A 16,881-nucleotide genomic window follows, 5' to 3' on the forward strand; every position below is an offset into this window, starting at 1 on the left:
ACTATCCCGTTTTGGTGTGGCGGCACTAAAAAGCAGCTGGAGGAAAAGGGCTGCTGCGGGGTGCGGTGGGCGTGGGGTACGCGCGTTGAGCCCAGGGGCTGTTTTTCGAGAGATTTAACCATTTCGCAGGGTTGTTTTGGTTTTTTGGTTGGGTTTTTTTTTTTTTTTTTTTTTTTGGATATTTATGAAGGTAGAGTTCATTGCCATGCCGGGACTTGAGAGCAGCCCCGTCAAACCGTACAGCATTCTTGCACCGGATGGTTTCGAGAGAGAGCATTCCCACTGCGCAACTAGGGGACGTCCCGCACGGGGAGACGTCCGGAGCCCGGCCTGGCTGTGGCCGTCGGCAACGGGGAAGGCTGCATCACACCAGTCCCTCTGTGGTGCGACCGGGCCGCCTACTCCAGAACCACAGTCCCTCCTGCTGCCTCCAGCGCCGCTTTGATCTTCTCTGCTTCCTCCTTGGAGGCGTTAGCCTTGATCTCCTGAGGAAGGGACTCTACCAGCTTCTTTGCCTGCAGGAGGGACAAAGTACGAGACTCGTAAACTGGCATTTCATTAACCGGATTAACAGACTGAGAGCCATGAGCCTGACCTCTGCCTCAGCAGACCAGGGAAACTCACCCACTGCTCCAAAACCCAAGACTTCCACTTGAACTACAGCACATCCTGCCGGAAGACATCTAAACCTGGCTGCAAGTGACGGCGCATCCACTACAGCCCTGGAAGACCTTTTTCAGCGAGTAATTGCCCATAAATTCCTCCCACCACGTGCATGGTGCTCCCAGATGTGCAGCCCTGGTCTAAGAAGGCATCTGGGACACACGCTGAGCCACCACGCAGTAACCTGCCAAGGCAGCTACCGGCCTGCGCTGGGTCGACTTTTTTCAATGCGAATGTTTTGTTTCACATATTTCTGCCAGTGGGGAGGAGAGGCTGTCAGGGCTTATACATGGCTGTTCAGGAATCCACTGTACCAGATAAAAAAAAAAGAGTTCCAGTACAGACTATGCTTGACCACAAAATCTTGGTATTTTCAGGACTTTTTATACCGAACTACTGGTACTATGCAGCACCACAATATTTAAGGCAAGCTGAAAAGATTTAAAGGGACTTCCTGCAATTCTGCTGTGCAGAAAGGGACAGGAGCCCAGCAGGATAAGCCCCTGCTGCAGTCAGATGCTCTTAGACAAAGCAGCATCAACAAAGCTATTTGGTTCCTTAAAAACAAACCCTGGGGGAATTGTTAAAGAGCCGCTGCCAGCTCCCTGCCGCGTGGCACTGCAGGTATTTAGCACCCAACGGATTGACCACTGCTAACAGAAAGGTTTTGTTGTTTTCATTTACGTTGGGTGCAGTGACAATGTATTTGTGGTGGCAGAAAATGCTCTTTTTGCTCATGAGAAGGGGCAGCGGTGCAGGCAGAGCTCGGCAGGGCAGGCATGGCTTCACTCACCACAGGATCTGGAAAGGAGCCTGTTCTTGGCTTGCTGTGATAAGGACAGGCAAGACAATTGAGGTTATTCATTTGAGATCCTTGCTCACTAATGCTTAACTTCTGTTCTAAAGCAGCCCCGGTCAAAGGAAGCGGCTGCTCAGAGCTGCCAGCAGGAGGAAGAGCAGGGCCTGAGCCAGGCTGCACCTGCGCAGTAACAGCCACGGGGCAGAGGCAACGCGTTTCCAAAAGCAGGAGAACGCCACCCCAGGGCTGGCGATGGGTGTGTTGGGTCAGCTCTGAACACGCTTTCAGAGCTACAAACGGATGTGAGTCCAGCTTGTGCCGACGATGCATGTCTCATCAAGCGGTCGTTCCCGTAGGGCTGACCTGCTCAAGTCACAACAGCACCCAACATCCAACGATTTCACTAGCAATGCCTTCTTCCAAATCATTAACAGCCCTACAGGCCAAGAATAGGTTCCCTGCAAATCTCATTAAAAACACCTCAATTGGATGGCAATAAAATTGACAATAAAAACGTATTGCTACACTTTGCATACAACCTCTGTCGACAGAACCATCAGTAGCAGTTTGTTCTGTGTGTGTGTTTTAACCAAAATCCCATGTTGGGTAAGTCACACTTGACGAGGTTTACCCGCAATAACCTGCACCTACCAACCTTGTACCTGCCTCGGAATTGTCGCCAGCCTGTTTGACAGGTTCCACATGCTAAGCCAAGCTGATCCAGCATTAGTTCTCCAGGCAGATTTAATTATTCGCTGATCAGGTCCGTTACAGGGTTTTGGCATTTTAATGGTTGCTTGGGACTGATACTGGATAAACAACTGCCAGACTGACCAAGCTGATACTCAGTTAATTACCCCAGTGGGCCAATGCAACTCACATCTTGCCCCCCAGCGTTTCTCTGTTACTGAATTGTTTGCTTTGCAATACAGCAATATGAGCGGGTTGGATTTTCTGCAAATCCTTCTGATATCCCAGGCTACTAATAAAAGTACATTTTACGATACTCAACATTTTTTCCTTGCAAGTGGATAAATAGAAAGTGCTACTACTATCCCCAAGATATGAAAGCATCATCCAGTGGAGAACTGAAGCACGTTAAAATGCTTCTGCAGTAGCAGATGTATGTTCTTTGCTCTGAGCCTACATCACAGCTCAAGGGCACGAGCTCAGATGGTGCACAGGACTGTGAAAGGCCCGTCTCCCCCGAGAAAAAGGAGGAGGCATCGCCTACGAAAAGAAAAGCTCTGAAAAGCACTGGAGGCGTGGATTGCAAGACGCATCAATTAGACAAACTCATCTAAATTCAGAAAGTTATTGACCTTGAAAAAGCAAAAATCTTTAGGGGAAGGCAAGCCAAATCCATCTGTAACAAGGAATCCTGGCTGCTCCTGAGTTCTGCAGGAAAGCTCAGAGCAGCTCTTAGATTTGGAGAAGGTGAGGCTGGCACGGAGGACTCTGAGGTCTCTGCTCTAAGCCCCCTCTTTCACCTCACCGCTCCTGCTAAGGGCTTGGTTGCTCGCCACACAGCAGAGCTGGGATGGAACAGCCTTCTCTAATAAAGGCCAAACGGGCACAACCGACTCCTGCTCTACACCTCGTCCGTATCTTTGCACAGAGATGTGCAACAGGCAGAGCGTTCTCCTAAACACGTAAATCCAAGCTCCCTTTTGAACAGAGAATTGAGGCCGCCACTTGCAACGTGCTTCAGAACCCGTCCAGGCACGGGGGCGGTGCGGTGGGTGGCCAGAGCCTTGGGCAACCCCCTCCTCACCTGCACCAGGTTCACTCCTGGCACGAAGTTCTTCACCTCCTTGATCAGCTTCACCTTGTCAGCGGGTTTCAGCTCTGTCAGCCGGACGGTGAAATGTGTTTTCTCTTTCTTGAGCGGGACCTCCTCCTCCTCCTGGAAGCAGCCAGAGCTTGGTGAAGACGCCCGGCCGGGCGCACGGGGCCCCCTCCCCGCTGCCCCACGCGTGGGGGCCCGCGGTGCCCAACCCCCGACCCCTCCCCCGGTACCTGCGGAGCCGCCTGGGAGGGCTGGAGGGAGGCAGCCGCTGCCGCCGCCGGCATCACCGCCACGTCTGGGATCTTCAGCGTCTCCTGCGGGAAAAACAGTGGCACCGGCGGCCAGTGAGACAACGGGCCGGGCCGGGCCGGAATGAACCGGGACAGGCCCGGCCGGTCTGGGATGAGCCGGTCCGCGCCTGGCCGGTTCGGGCTGAGCTGGGATAGGATGGGACGGGACGGGCCGGCCCGGGATGGGACGGGTGAGGCCTGGCCGGTCCGGGATGAGCGGGGCTGGTCCGGGATGAGCCGGGAGGGGCCTGGCCGGTCCGGGATGAGCGGGGCTGGTCCGGGATGAGCCGGGAGGGGCCTGGCCGGCCCGGCATGAGCGGGGCTGGTCCGGGATGAGCCGGGAGGGGTCTAGCCGGCCCGGGATGAGCCGGGAGGGGTCTAGCCGGCCCGGGATGAGCCGGTCCGCCCCGCCCCTCGCCACCCACCTTGAGGAGCGCGTTGAGGTCAGCCACCTCCAGCAGCGTCAGTCCCGCGATGTCCCGCACCAGCTGCCGCACCTTGGGCGAGTACTCCTTGGCGGCCGTGTCCAGCGGCGCACCGGCCAGCGCCTCCGAGCGCCGGGCGCGGCCGGTGCTTAACGCCCGCAGGCCGGCGGCGGGCGGCCCGGCCGGTGCCCAGCGCCAGGCGGGCGGCGGGCGGCGGGGCAGGCGCGGCGGCAGCGCGCGGGCGGCGGGCAGCATGGCGGCCGCAGAGGACACGGCGGCGCTCTGCCCCGCGCTCGATGGTTCCGGCGGCCCCCGCGCCGCCACGGCCGCTCTAGGCCCCGGCGCTGCGCCTCGGTGGTGGGGCGGGGGCGGCGCTCTGTCCGCCGGGTCCGCCGGGACTCGCTCCCCGCTGGAAAAGCCCTTCACAGGAGCCCGAGGGTGTTTTAAAGAAAAAAGCAGAGCTTTTAGTAGCTTCCTTCCCAGAATAGCTGCTCCTAAAAAAGCAAGATATTTCTTCAGTCCTGACTTTGTTTTACAAAAGGTTAAAAGGAAAGTAGTTTCAGGTGGATGTAGAATTTTGGGGTGTTCTGGGCATGAGGGTTCCTGGGGGCCCACCCAGGCAAGAGACCCCCCCCCCACCCTCCCCGGAGGATGTCTTCCCTCTCTCCATAGCTCCTGTCCCAGCAATCCGACATGGACAGGCTCCCCGAGGTCCGGAGGAAGAGGGGGGGTCTCCGTCCCGCCATGGCCAGGCGAGAGCTGCCCGGGGAAATGAGCCTGTGCTGAACCGCAGCCCCCAGCCCGCACCGAGCCCGTCTTCTCTGGCTGGGGAAGAAAAGGCAGCTGAGCAGCTCCAGCTCCGCAGGCCCACACTTCCTCACCAGGGAGATAAAACCACTTTTGTCTCAAAAACCTTTTTTTCCAGACCATCTTCCTCCTCCCTCAGCAATTTCAAATCATTCCTCACATGCTCAGAGCAGCACCGAATGTTGCCCTCTCCCCTTTCTCCCTTATCATGTTTCCGATTCCTAATTATACAAATGCTAAAGGCATGTTTTAACACCGCTTCCCTTCGGAAGACAAAAGCCTCCCTTCTAGAATAAGGTGCATAAAGTCACTTGACTCAACAAGCTCAACGAACCTCCTCTGGTCTCTCCCAGCCCCATGGGGCTGGCGATGCTCCACCACACCACACCGCAGCTCGTTCCCAACACTTTATTAGTCACCGTTGGCGCTCGGTCTCCCCGCAAGGAGCGGGCAGCTGTGCCACGGGGACGGGGATGGGCAGGGAAGGGAGGAGGCGCTGGCGGGGAACGGGGCTCGGCCGAGGGGAGCGCAGGGGCTGCGGCCACAACGCCGCCCAGCCTGGCCATGGTCCTGCGGGTGAGGAGGGGAGCAGCCGCGGTGGCGGGCGGGGGGTTGCCCCCCTGCCGCCGGGTCCCCAGAGGGACACTGTGGTCCCGCATCCCCCCGGCCAGGGACAGAGGCGGGGGCTGAGCGGGCAGAATGAGGAGGCAAAGTACAGAAGTGATGTCGGATGAAGAGTAGTGTTAAACGGGACCCCCCCGCCCTGCGGCAGAGATCAGTCGAAGGAGATGAGCTGGGCCTCGCTGCTGCCCTGTGGCTGCTGCACAGGGGCGGGCGCTGGCGGGGGCGGCTGCTGCTGGGGGGGGCCTCCAGCCGGAGCCATCTGCAACAGACGAGGCAGCTTCGTTAGAAAGTGAACCCCACTGAGGTCCCAGCCCCCGGGTCCTGCAGCACTCACCTGCTGGTAGAGGGGCTGCTGGCCAGGCAGGTAGGACTGCTGGGCTGGCAAGCTGCTCAGCGCGGCCTCTTGGCCAGGCAGGGCGGACATGAGGCCCTGTGGGCGTGAGGGGCTCATCAGAGGAGCTGGGGGATGCACAGCCTCTGCCTGGCCTCCCCTGCCCCACCACTGGCAGCGTGGGACTAGGAGGGCTCCACGGGCCGGAGCCGACCCGCAGCTCATCCCCCCAGGAAGGGGGCCGTGGGGCGGGGAGTGCTGACCTGCATGCCGTAGGGCTGGTAGCCCATGGAGACCGACTGGCTGCCCATGTAGCCCATGGTGCCCGACTGGGGGGCCTGGGAGATGGCCGGGATGCTCTGCGACTGCGAGGCTGCACTCTGGGGCTGGGGGGAGAGGACAATGAGGGGTGGTGCAGGCAGTGATGGCTCGTCTATAACAGCCCCCCCAGGACCAGCACCGCTCTCATCGCTCTGCTGGAACCAGGGCATCTGCTTCCCTCTGCGCCATGGGGAGCCCAGAACTGGCTCTGACTCCAGCCCACCCCCACAGCGAAAGCAGCAGCAGATCCAGAACCAACCAGCCCTTTCTCCCCCCGGCTCAGAGATCCCGTCTCTGAGACAGGGTGAATTGTGCCAGCCCTGCAGAATACCCCAGTGGCCACAAGCAGCTCTGCCCTCACTTGCCTGGTAGCCCTGCGTTGGAGTTGGCTGGTAGGAGGAGTACGCCGGGGTGGTGGTGGGCACCGCCTGCCCCTGCTGAGCTGCCTGCCCGCTGCCTGCCGCCGGCTGGTACATGTAGGCGTTCACCATGCTGGGATCTGGGGTGGAGAGGGCAGAGGCTGAAGTAACCACCGTGCACGCAGCCTCCACCCAGGTGGGCTCAGCTGGCCAACATACCTGTCCCCGTGACGGGCATTGCAGTGTACGGCCCCGTGCCCCCTTGTGCTGCCTGGTTCATGTACACGCTGTGCATGGGAGAACCCTCCACAGAGCCGGCTGGGCTGAAGGTGCCAGGGAAGCTGGTGGGCCCAGAGGGCTGGTAGATCACCCCGCTGGCTGCGGGCATGGCCTGGAGCTGTTGAGGGAAGAAAAGCAAGCTTCAGGCCATGTCCCCTGGGACCTGGCAGGAGGGCCTCTGGCCCAGAAGCCGTACCTGGGCATAAGGCAGCGAGAAGGCTGGCATCTGGGCTCTCATCTGGATGGTCTGCTTCTGCTGCTCCAGGCGCATCTGCCTCTCCTTCTCCTGCTCCTGCAGCCGCTGGATGGCCAACTGACGCTGCATCTCCAGGTACTCCTGCGGGAACAGGGCCGTGATGGCTAGAAGCCAGGACACCACAGCATCCTCCCCTGCCAGGGCAGCTGTGCCAAGGTGCAGGCAGGCCTGCGGGCTGACGCAGCCCCGGACACCCTGGGAATGCTTCCCTGCCTCACCTGCTTCTTCTGCCTCATGATCTCCAGCTTCTGGGCTAGCTGGATCTGGCGCTGGCGCTCTGCCTCCTCTGCCGCACGGCGCAGCTTCTCCCGATGCTCCTCCCGCAGCGCGTTCAGAGCCCCACGCGCATCCCGGATCTGGGCCAGCTTGTCCTGCAGGCCTTCGTAGTACACTGGGGAGTGAAGGGACAGCCTCAGGGACCCTTTTGGGGCAGAGCACTCCGACCACCCCTGCAGGCTGCACTGGCTTCTCTCCAGAGAGGCTGTGTCACAGGAATGCCAAATCCCGGCACTGGGGGAAGCCCCGGCAGCCACTCGCTCCTCCCCAGGACACTTGCCCACGGCCAGGCAGCTCCCACTTACGCCTGCGCTCGTCCAGCTGGTTGAGCAGCTCCAGCAGCTGGGGGTGCATGTTGTTGATGGACTGGAAGAGGGACAATACGGCAGAGTCATTGGTGATGCTGCGGCCCCGCATGTGGTTGCTCTTCATGCGGTTGACAAATGTGGTAACCGCATTCTGCAGCGCCTTCAGGAACTGCTCGTGGTTCTCCTCGGACTCGCCATTCTGGTACTGCTGCTGGAAGGACAGGGCAGCCAGTCAGCCTCAACTCTGCCATGACGAGAGCCAGCAGCAGGCCCGCAGAGCTGCGTGACTGGGCTGAACAAAGGGGCTGGGCACTTCTTGCCCCTCAGAAGCTGCCAGGCACAGGTCCAGGCCCCCCTCTTACCTCAACAACGCCGAGCGGGGCAGGGTGGGCGTCCCCAGGCTGAGCAGCTGGCTCTGTGAGGGACAGAGGTGCTGATGGTGTGGGGCTCTTGCGAACCTCCTCTTGTTTCTTCTCCCAGTAGTTGCGATTCAGGTACCGAGCCAACTGCCAGAAAGAGAACAAAGATAAGCATGGCAGCCCCGCTGGGAGTGCGCCTGTGCCACAGACCAGTAAGGCCTGGGTCCTTACCTCTGGATCAATGTCCTCAGCCAGGGGAGCAGAGGAATTCTGGAAAGAGATAAACAGGGAAATCTGGTTCAGAGAAACAAGACCCACAGCTCTCACACATGTCCTGCTCAGCCCTGGCCATGCACAACCACCAGTGCTGAGCACCAGCAAGGGACTGGAAGGGGACAGCCGTCTCCTTCATCCAGACACAGGCTGTAGCTACGGGAAGCAGTGGAGGCACCTAAATGTCATCTGAGTACAGACCTTCTTGCTGAAAACACAGTAGTGCTGTGAAAGAGCAAGGAATTGAATGGGGCAAGTCTTTTCTCTCGGAACAGGGATTAAATCTGGCCCAAGCAAGGCAGAATTGGGCTGCATCCAGCCACCTCACGGTCAGGGGCTCCCAAGAACGTACCACGGGTGGGGAATAGAGCGTGCTGACCGGGGGGGCTGACGACGTGACGGGTGTGGGCTCAGCCTTCGGGTACATGGAGTAGGTTGTTTTCTGCCTCTGCAAAAAAGAAAAAACAAAGTGAACTCAGGGACTGTCCAGACTCCTCCAAATCACCCACTCAGAACAGACTGGGCACACGGGGTGGGTGAGGTTCCTAGTGATGGCCAGGCACAGCCAGCAGACCCAGCCTCACGCTTTGTACAGTTCATGCAGGCCAGCGTGCCCCAGGGCGCAGCCTGCTTCCAAGATGTGGGACTGCAACACAGCACATGGCTGGCTCTGCTTTCACCCTCTCATTCCACAGGCCCTTTGACTTGCTCACGCCAGGACGTGCCTAGAGACCTGTTACCGCACAGCTAGGAGATGCCCAGCACATCTGGGCTGTGTGGAAACAACCACTCCCAGACACCAAGCAGGGCACGAACCATTCTCTCCTTCTCTTCGGCCTCCGACTGAGACAAGGCAATAGCTAGCTGGAGCTCTTCCTCCTCTTGCAGAGCTGTCTCGTCACGCTTTGGAGGCAGCTGCAAGCAGAAAGATGAGGAGGTGGTCAGTCAAGGGATCAAGCAGCAGGTCAGGATCACTAGATCACCCACAGGGCAGCCACTCACCTGGGACTGCTGCGAGAGGGGGCTGGTCAGGTACTCGGGGGGCAATTCGGAGGTGGCAGCAGCTTTACCCTCAGTTTTCCTGTAGTCAGAAAGAGGCGACAGTGGAGACCAAATGCTCCTTCCTCCGCACTGGAGCCCCAGCTCTGCACAACACTACAGCTGTAACCCCCCTCCCCAGGAAGGAAGGGAACCCAGCCTGCACAGCCTGGGAAACTCTCGCTCTAGTCTGCAGAAAGGTGGCTCCACACCAAGCTTCTCCCCTCAGTCACAGATGTTGCAGGCAAAGAAACACACTATAAAGGGTACTGACTTGTTGAGATGCTCGTAACAGGGCTCGCAGACTCTCACTTCCTTCTCAATCCCAAACTTGGGGATGGTGGAATACTTGGAGGAGCATTTGCCACAGAAGATCTGCCCGCAGGCCCTGCAATGATGCTGCAAAGGATGGGAGACATCAGTGCAGTAACAACACACTCCTTCACCATTATACAACATCACTCGGACACTCCTGACACTTCCCTGCCAGTGGCCAGGGAACGCGATCCAGCCCCGACAAACTTCCATGCAGGCTTGGGGAGTCCTGCAAGTCCCGAGGGCCTGTGCAGGACCAGGGAACCCAGAAGGGCAGAGCGGCACCCACCTTCCGCGTCACAACGCCAAACTGCACTCGACATCTGTGACACTCCTCGGCATCGACCCAGTCTGGAGCCTGTGAGGGTTAAGGAAACTTGTGTAAGGAGGGGAGGAGGGTGTTGAGGAGCGTGTTTCCACCAAGCCCTTCAGCAGCTCCTAACGCTAACTAAGGCATTATCACAAATGGGGGAGACTGGAAGTGTTTGCAGCTTAACAGGAAATACTAATCCCCACAAGTTATTTCCTCTTGTGTTCCCAGAGACTGTGATGCTTTCCCAGTCAGCAAGAAATCTTCTAGGGACGTATCTGCACAGCAATTGCTTTAGCAATGCCCTGCTGCCATACTCAGACTGCCATGCTGCTGGAAGGCCACCGAGAAGGGTAAGATGAGACTAACTCCCCGTCCTGGTGAATTCTCCCCTCCATCACTGCCCGCGTGACAGCTGGGAGCAGTATGTACCCAGCAAGGTCTCTAATTCCATGAAATGGAGGAATGCAAGAACTGAAGGGTTAGTAGGGAGGGGACAGGAGAGCAAGGTCGGTCCTGCAATGCCAGCTCCCTCCCCACCAGCAGAGCTCACCCTTTCTGCAGCAAACATGGCATCGCTCTCTTTGAACTCCGGGAATACGTGACCTGTGGGAGAAGTGACAGTGTCCCATTGTGAGAGGGCTCCTCCACGCAGGGAGGCCATGGAGCCCACAGCCTTGTGCCATAGTGCCCAGCCACACACGCCAGATCCAGCTCAGCACGCCTGCCCTGACCATTATCTTACTCTGACACAACTAACAGCAATCTCCCTCCTGCAGGAGGCCAGAGGGCAACGCTCACACAGCACTTGCTGCGGTCTGCGAAGTACTGGGCTCTCAGCCACGCTCTCGAACGCACCGGACAATCCCCTGTTGGTTTCCCTTATACACCTGTAAGGCACATTGGGGCCCTTTGGATAAAGCTTATTTCTCAAGACCTTGAACTCAGCACAGAGAGGGGGAAAGCCCACTGCGTGGGCAGGCAGGGCGTTGAGTCTCACCCCTGGAAAGCCAAGAGTGTGGCAACACTAGCTCAGTAGGGGACCAAGACCTCCAGGCTTTGCCAGTGCCCGTGGAGGTTCTGCTGGGCAGCAAGAGGCAGAGACAGCAGCGCGTCCCTTCCCAGGAACGCTGCCATCCCCAGGACAAGAGAGAAAGGGCCATACTGGCACTGTCAGGAAGCAGGAGCGTGGACCCATCCTGGAGGTACTAATGAAAGCCTGGGAGGAAGGAACCACCCCACTGTAAATCCCTTCCCAGAGGACACGCTGATTTGCTGCCAGTTTCCTGAAGAACATTTGCAGCTCCTGCTTTTCAGGTCTCGCTGCCAACCCTTAGCTGGTAGCTGGGCTGGAGGCCCGGGGCAAGGCAGCCCCTGATCCTGGGACAATGGGGCTGTCCTCTCTCTGCAGCGGGCCTCAGTCACTCCAAGAGGTTCATCTGGTATCGGGCACCAGGAAAAAGCTCAGTACTGCAAGTCCAGAATTTCGCTAACAGCAGGCAGGGGCCTGACACCTATTCCTTCTCCTGCAAGGCTTCTCCACAGCAGAGCTGCTCGGCCAGTTGTCCACCCGCCTTCACCCGGAGTCCTCACCTTCAACCTTCATTATCTGATAGGTGTCCTGCACCACCTTGTACTTGGGCTCGTTGCGGAAGGCATGAGCCCAGGCCTGGATAAGGTACAGGATCTTACTCCGGACGCTTGTCTCCACTTGCCTCTGCACAGAAAGGGAGGAGGCAAAAAAAAAAAAAAAAAAATCTGAGAAAAATAGCCTGAAACCCAAAGGATGGCGTGAATTCCACAGAAGAGAAGCCAGAAGTACCATTCATGGAAAGAGAGACTTTAGAGTACTTGTGCAAGGTAAGAGCTGTCAGAAACCTGCAATAAGGACAATTCGCAGCGAAGACTACATATTCCTTCAGCTTCCCCCCACTTCCCCCCTCCAGCAACAAGAAAATGTCCTTCAGAGCAGCACAGACCAACTTGAAAAGGGCTGTGGTGACGGTGCTTTGAGAAAATGCCCAGAAACTTGCACAGCTGCTCCCCGGGGCAGGCATGAGCACTGGCCTGCCCAGTGCCATTGTTCACATCTTTGCTCCTCACAAGAGTTGCTCATCCCGCACTCAGAAAGTCGCAGGACCTACAAACCCAGCTGGGCAGAGCAGTACAGCCCGCTTTGCCCGAGGGCTGACAGGGCACCACCAGCTCACAGCTGGAGGGTGTCTGGAGCATGTTGGTGCCAGGCTGTCAGTGTCCCCGGCCCCGAGACTCCTGCCCAGGAATACCCAAAGCTACCTTGGGATGTGACGCAGTACGGACAGCTGGGGAGCCTGCCCTTTGGAGAGAGGGGCAGTTGTATCACAGTTCAAGGAGCCGGAGGAAATTTGGCAAGCCTGTTCCTATCCCAGCCAGCCTCCGAGAGCAGCCCTGTCATCAGCTGACCAAGTCATCACGCATTCACATGACCGGTTGCTCCAGAAATCCTCCAGGAAGCAGACGAGCATTGTCAAGCTCCGATTTCAGCCGAGAGCTCGGCCCACACAGCATGACTTACTGACAATTCCTGGAGCTCCAAACTTCTAGATTTCACAAAATCCTGCATTCCACACGTCACGGCCCTGAACCTCCTCAGAACTAATGCTATTTTACCAGCATTAGGCATTCAACAAGCAGCAAAGTTCCAAGCATAGGAAAATAATGGGTCTGTGGCAGTTATGAAACTACCAAGACAGACAAGGACTGCAGAGAACCACAAAATCTCTTGATCTGATTTTCTCAGCGCTCAGAGTGCCTGCGCTACTACACCTGGCCATCACATTGCGGCAGCATTCCTATCTCAGCAGGAGATCCTGCCCAGAGACTGAGTCAGCCCTAACAGGAAGGTGACAGGGGAGAGACACCCTGCTACGGTGTGTGAAATGATGAGACTCGCACAGCTCATCCACCTGGGTCATCTGGTCATCTATTTCTGGCAGAAGACGGAGGCTGTAAGGAAGGAACAGCACTACTCTAACAAGCTCTTGACTGTTCTTGAGCTGGGAACTGGAGACGGAAGTTCCCATTTCCACTTTACTTGTTGAAGTCTCCAGTCCAAGGACGCACAGAGCTCGTGCAGGCATCATGTTACATCAAACTGGCAAGTGACGGCTTGTGACAACAGCTCATCAGTGAAAATAGCCATCCTGCAAAGCTCCTCACACAATTCCACAGGCTAATGAAATGGCCACGACAAAGAGGAAGCTTCTGCCCGTTTTTAGTCTGCTGCTTTACCTTCCCGTGTGCCTCATACTGTACTATGGGAAGGAAATTCTCCCCCCGCTGCTCAGGTCCTTGGTGCAACTGCCAGACCATCACCTCTGTCTTCCTTTGCTGTCTCAAGCCAAGCAGAGTGTTGCACCCAGGAGCATTTACCATCATATGGTCTAGGCATTTACAGCATATTCCTACCCTGCCTTACCGTATAGCCAAACCCCCACACTCATCTCTTCACAATCATGCAATACAGTTTGCTCTTTTCTGAAATGCATTTCCGAACAGTTTCCCTTCTGTTCCTTACACAAAGGGAATGAAAGACATGCACATTTTCTTCTGCTGCTGCTTCTTTTCCAACATCATTCAAAAATGGTAGTAAAATTAGATATATTTACCTTGAGTATTTCCTTCAGTTCCTCCATAGTCTGTTTATTGGCCACCTCGTCATGGACTGTTTGGCCACAGTTTTTAACCACCGACTCCATGACCTGCAAGGACAAAGGACAATATTAGTCTGCTGCTTTCTTCCTTCCCTGTGGCCTGTGATGAGTCACAGCAGCGTTACAGGTTACTGCAGCCAGCACACCAAGATGGGGGAACTATTTAAGCAATGAGTTGCATTAGGGCAGTGTCAGTCAAGCCAGAGAAACCCACACCGCCAAGCTGGAGGAATTAGCTATGCTTCAACTGCACAGTGGCCTTTGTACCTTTGCTGTGTAGAGACAGACCCCCAGGGACAGTGTCTCAAGTTCCAGCTCTGTCTGTTTCTAACTCCAAGACAGAATTAAAGAATGAAACTCACAGCCTGCTGATCAGTCACGAAACCTCTGCGCTAGAGGCAGGAGGAGGCAAGCTCCAGGCCATGACTCTGCCACTCCCCTGGCAGGGCAGAGAACACCGTGCGGGCTGCGCAGCCCTGGATGCTGCTTATAACAGATGGGAAACTCCCTGGCCTGCGAGCTGGGCCCCCACAGTGCTTGGGTTTGGGCTGACGTTACCTCCAGTGCGTAGAGTGCCACATGGGGATTCTTGTCGTTGACTTTTTTCTTGATAGCATTGACGGCGTATTTTGCTCTGGGTAAGGAAAGAGAGTTTATGTCCTCAGGTGATCAAGAATGCGAGGGGAGATTCCACCCGTTGCTGATAACCCGCTAACCCCGGCCCTGACACAAGGGTACAGTTGTGTCTTGGTCTATGCGATTCCCCCAAGGCAAACCGGGAAGAGAGGGAATAAGCACACTCAAACCTGAGTTTCTCTGAGGATTTCAGGACAGAGGTAACCCACAACTCAGGGAAGTGCCTCAACACATCAGGGTGTACAGTACTGCCCTTCCAACACTTTTCCAAAAGGACAACAAAATGCGTGCTGCGGCAGGCTGGCAGGTCCGAGACCCTCATGCCTTGCCTTACAAAAGCAGGGAGCGCTGGTCTTCCAGCACATCCAACTTACTGGGTGTCTCCCTGACGGATCATGTCGCAGATCTGCAGGATGGATTCCCAGTCCGTCTCCAGCAGGAGTTGGCTCGTAGCCTTATCTGCAAGGAATAAACTGTGAGGCTGCTTTAAGCGGTTCTGCTGATCTCCCTCTGCTCCGCCGCCCCGGTGTCGTTGCGGGGAAGCTGCCCTGGACGCCGGCGATGCCCCGGACCCGAGCGCTCGGGAATAAAACCCCCCGATTTTTCCCGAGACGCGTCAGCTCTTCCCCTTCAGACGCCGCGGAGCGCCAGGAACCCTCGCACCCGCCGCATCAGCTCCGGCGGGGCCCGGGCCCGGCTTGGCCCGTAGCCCCGGTCCCTCCCCGGCCCCCCCGGGGACAATCGCTGCGGGGCTCAGCCCGGCCCCTGCCCCCGCCCGCCCGCCCGCCCGCCGAGGGGAGCCCGCGGCCGGTACCGAGGAGACGCTCGAATGTGCCGCCGCCGCGCCCCATGGTGCCCCCCCGCCGCCGGCCGGGCCTCCCCTGCTCTGCCCCACCGCCCCTCCTCCGGCGCTTCCGCTTCCGCCTTCCGCTTCCGGCTTCCGGCAGAGGGCGGGGCTCCTTCCGGCGGGACGGGACGGGGCGGGGCGGATGGCGGGCGCGGGGCGGCCCGTGCCCACGTGCCTGCTGCTGGGAGCGGCGGGCGGCGGCAAGAGCCTGCTGGCGCGGCGGCTGCGTCATATCCGGCGGGGCGGGGGGGGTCCCGGCGGGGGAGGGTCCCGGGGTCCCGGCGGGGCGGGGGGTCCCGGGGCGAGGGGGGGTCCCAGTCGGGCCGTGTCCCGGGCGCCGTCGAGTCCTTAACGGTGGGCACAGCTGAGCGCCGAGGAGGGTCCCGCGGGGCTGGGCGACCCCCCGGCCACGCTGCCCACGGTAGGCAGGGCCCGGCGGGGGCGGCCAGGCGGGCAGCAGGCCCGGTGCGGGCGGGGGGCGCCGGTGCGGCCGTACCAGCCCCGCCCCCGTCCCGGCAGGTGGGCACCAACCTGACCGACCTGCGGCTGCCACGGAAGGCGACGGTGCGGGAGCTGGGCGGCTGCATGGGGCCCATCTGGCCCAGCTACTACGGCGAGTGCAGCGCACTCATGGTGAGCCACCGCCACGCTGGACCCCACGACGGCGGCGACCCCGTCTCGAGCCGTGGCCCGGAGGGAGGGGCCCGGCCGGGGGACACGGGGCTCGGCGCTGGCCCCTGCCCCGCTGTGGGGCGTCGAGCTCCACGGTTCCCTCGGTTTCCCTGGCCCGGCTGCGCGCGGGGCCAGCCCGGGGCTGCCCCACACGCCACTTTCCTTCTCCAACAGTTCGTGGTGGACGCCGCCAACCCCAGCCAGGTCTCCAACTCCTGCGTCCAGCTGCTCTCCGTCCTCTCCGCCGCGCAGCTCGCCTCCGTGCCCGTGCTCGTCCTCTTCAACAAGATGTGAGGGGGGGGAGAGCCTGGGGGGGGGGGACACGCTGAGGGCCTGCGGTGGGCTCCCATGTCCCTTCTGTCAGGTGATGCCCCCCAGGCACGTCCTGGGGGGCAGCAGCCACACTTTTGCCTGCGGAGACCCGCGGGCGGGAGAGCCACAGCAGGGGGCTAACGTGGCCCCTTCCCCTCCCGGCTGCAGTGACCTGCCCTGCTACATGTCGCTGGCGGAGATGAAGTCACTGTTCCGCATGCAGGACATCGTCTCCTGTGCCACGCAGCCCATCACCATGCTGGAGACCAGCGCCCGCGACGGCACCGGCCTGGCCGACGTCCTGCAGTGGCTTCGGGCTGCCCTTGGAGACCCCCGTTGACCCTGACCCCGTGGCAGCTCAGGCGAGTCCTGTCACCGACGGCGGTGGCCGGCGAGTAGCTGCCCTGAGCGGGGCCAGGATCAGGGCCCAGCATGGCGTCACGGGACAGGACAGCTGTGGGACTTGTCAGTAAAACCTCCACTGTACTGTCCAGGCTGGCAGCTGCCCCGTGCTTGGGTGGAAACCCCGGCCTTTTGGGGAAGGGATGAGCAGGAGCCTCAGAGGCCAGACTGTGCCGGCATGGGGGGCTGTGGCAGTGCCCGGGCTGGGATAAGGAGGGCTGGGGCTAGTAATGGCCCCCGGGTTGGAGGCCGAGTGTGCGTGGGGCTCCTGCTGGGAGCTTTGGCCCTGTGTGGAATGACCCAGGGAAAGACCGCAGGGGACGTGGGTGGGTGTTGGGAGCCAGGGCAGGCTGAGCCGCAGGAGTGCCTCAGGCAGGGACATCTCATGAACAGTGCCGTGCGGGCAGCTGTGGCACTCGTCAGTGCGAGTGCCAAGTCAGGGGGTATGTGTGGCTGCATGGGCCTGGTACATGCTGCGGCACAACCTGCCCTGGCTCT

The 16,881-nt window shown here is 59.1% G+C and overlaps 3 protein-coding genes across 5 annotated transcripts; 1 reads left to right on the forward strand and 2 right to left on the reverse strand.

Moving 5' to 3' along the window:
- Positions 1-131: 131 nt before the first annotated feature.
- On the reverse strand, positions 132-5,432 carry MRPL12 (mitochondrial ribosomal protein L12). Its single transcript, XM_074607292.1, has 5 exons — positions 5,108-5,432; positions 3,967-4,460; positions 3,482-3,565; positions 3,237-3,368; positions 132-515 (listed from the first exon to the last, which is right to left on the reverse strand). Exons 1-5 carry the CDS (start codon positions 5,430-5,432, stop codon positions 399-401), a joined length of 1,152 nt encoding a protein of 383 aa, XP_074463393.1. The 3' UTR covers positions 132-398.
- On the reverse strand, positions 5,168-15,106 carry HGS (hepatocyte growth factor-regulated tyrosine kinase substrate). Of its 2 annotated transcripts, none has more exons than XM_074607259.1 (21): positions 14,965-15,106; positions 14,525-14,609; positions 14,073-14,148; positions 13,470-13,562; positions 11,416-11,539; positions 10,376-10,428; positions 9,802-9,870; positions 9,472-9,596; positions 9,162-9,240; positions 8,976-9,074; positions 8,512-8,607; positions 8,118-8,156; positions 7,890-8,033; positions 7,525-7,735; positions 7,162-7,334; positions 6,884-7,024; positions 6,628-6,805; positions 6,415-6,548; positions 5,992-6,114; positions 5,732-5,827; positions 5,168-5,656 (listed from the first exon to the last, which is right to left on the reverse strand). In XM_074607259.1, the coding sequence occupies exons 1-21, from the start codon at positions 14,999-15,001 to the stop codon at positions 5,549-5,551; spliced, it is 2,283 nt and encodes a 760-aa protein (XP_074463360.1). In that variant the 5' UTR covers positions 15,002-15,106; the 3' UTR covers positions 5,168-5,548. The 2 variants fall into 2 exon arrangements, with proteins under 2 accessions (XP_074463360.1, XP_074463359.1); XM_074607258.1 differs by having other exon boundaries at positions 7,525-7,738.
- On the forward strand, positions 15,016-16,717 carry ARL16 (ARF like GTPase 16). Of its 2 annotated transcripts, XM_074607352.1 has the most exons (4): positions 15,016-15,226; positions 15,359-15,418; positions 15,517-15,959; positions 16,150-16,717. In XM_074607352.1, exons 1-4 carry the CDS (start codon positions 15,140-15,142, stop codon positions 16,319-16,321), a joined length of 762 nt encoding a protein of 253 aa, XP_074463453.1. In that variant the 5' UTR covers positions 15,016-15,139; the 3' UTR covers positions 16,322-16,717. The 2 variants fall into 2 exon arrangements, with proteins under 2 accessions (XP_074463453.1, XP_074463454.1); XM_074607353.1 differs by lacking the exon at positions 15,016-15,226 and having other exon boundaries at positions 15,311-15,630; positions 15,844-15,959; positions 16,150-16,704.
- The last annotated feature ends 164 nt before the right edge of the window (positions 16,718-16,881 follow it).

Source organism: Larus michahellis, chromosome 14 (assembly GCF_964199755.1).
Source record: "Larus michahellis chromosome 14, bLarMic1.1, whole genome shotgun sequence".
NCBI lineage: Eukaryota > Metazoa > Chordata > Aves > Charadriiformes > Laridae > Larus > Larus michahellis.

Excerpts from the sequence above, each read along its gene's own strand:
- HGS (XM_074607258.1), bottom strand. The coding sequence starts at position 15,001 with ATGGGGCGCGGCGGCGGCACATTCGAGCGTCTCCTCG. Across the intron at positions 9,075-9,161 it reads CCCTCTCGCAGCAGTCCCAG|CTGCCTCCAAAGCGTGACGA; the intron begins GTGAGTGGCTGC and ends TTCTGCTTGCAG. Across the intron at positions 6,549-6,627 it reads AATGCCCGTCACGGGGACAG|ATCCCAGCATGGTGAACGCC; the intron begins GTATGTTGGCCA and ends TCTCCACCCCAG.
- ARL16 (XM_074607352.1), top strand. The coding sequence starts at position 15,140 with ATGGCGGGCGCGGGGCGGCCCGTGCCCACGTGCCTGCTGCTGGGAGCG. Across the intron at positions 15,419-15,516 it reads CCCCGGCCACGCTGCCCACG|GTGGGCACCAACCTGACCGA; the intron begins GTAGGCAGGGCC and ends CCGTCCCGGCAG. Across the intron at positions 15,960-16,149 it reads CTCGTCCTCTTCAACAAGAT|TGACCTGCCCTGCTACATGT; the intron begins GTGAGGGGGGGG and ends TCCCGGCTGCAG.
- MRPL12 (XM_074607292.1), bottom strand. The coding sequence starts at position 5,432 with ATGCGGGACCACAGTGTCCCTCTGGGGACCCGGCGGCAGGGGGGCAAC. Across the intron at positions 4,461-5,107 it reads GCTGGGAGAGACCAGAGGAG|GAGCAGCTATTCTGGGAAGG; the intron begins GTTCGTTGAGCT and ends TTGCTTTTTTAG. Across the intron at positions 516-3,236 it reads CAGGAGTGAACCTGGTGCAG|GCAAAGAAGCTGGTAGAGTC; the intron begins GTGAGGAGGGGG and ends TCCCTCCTGCAG.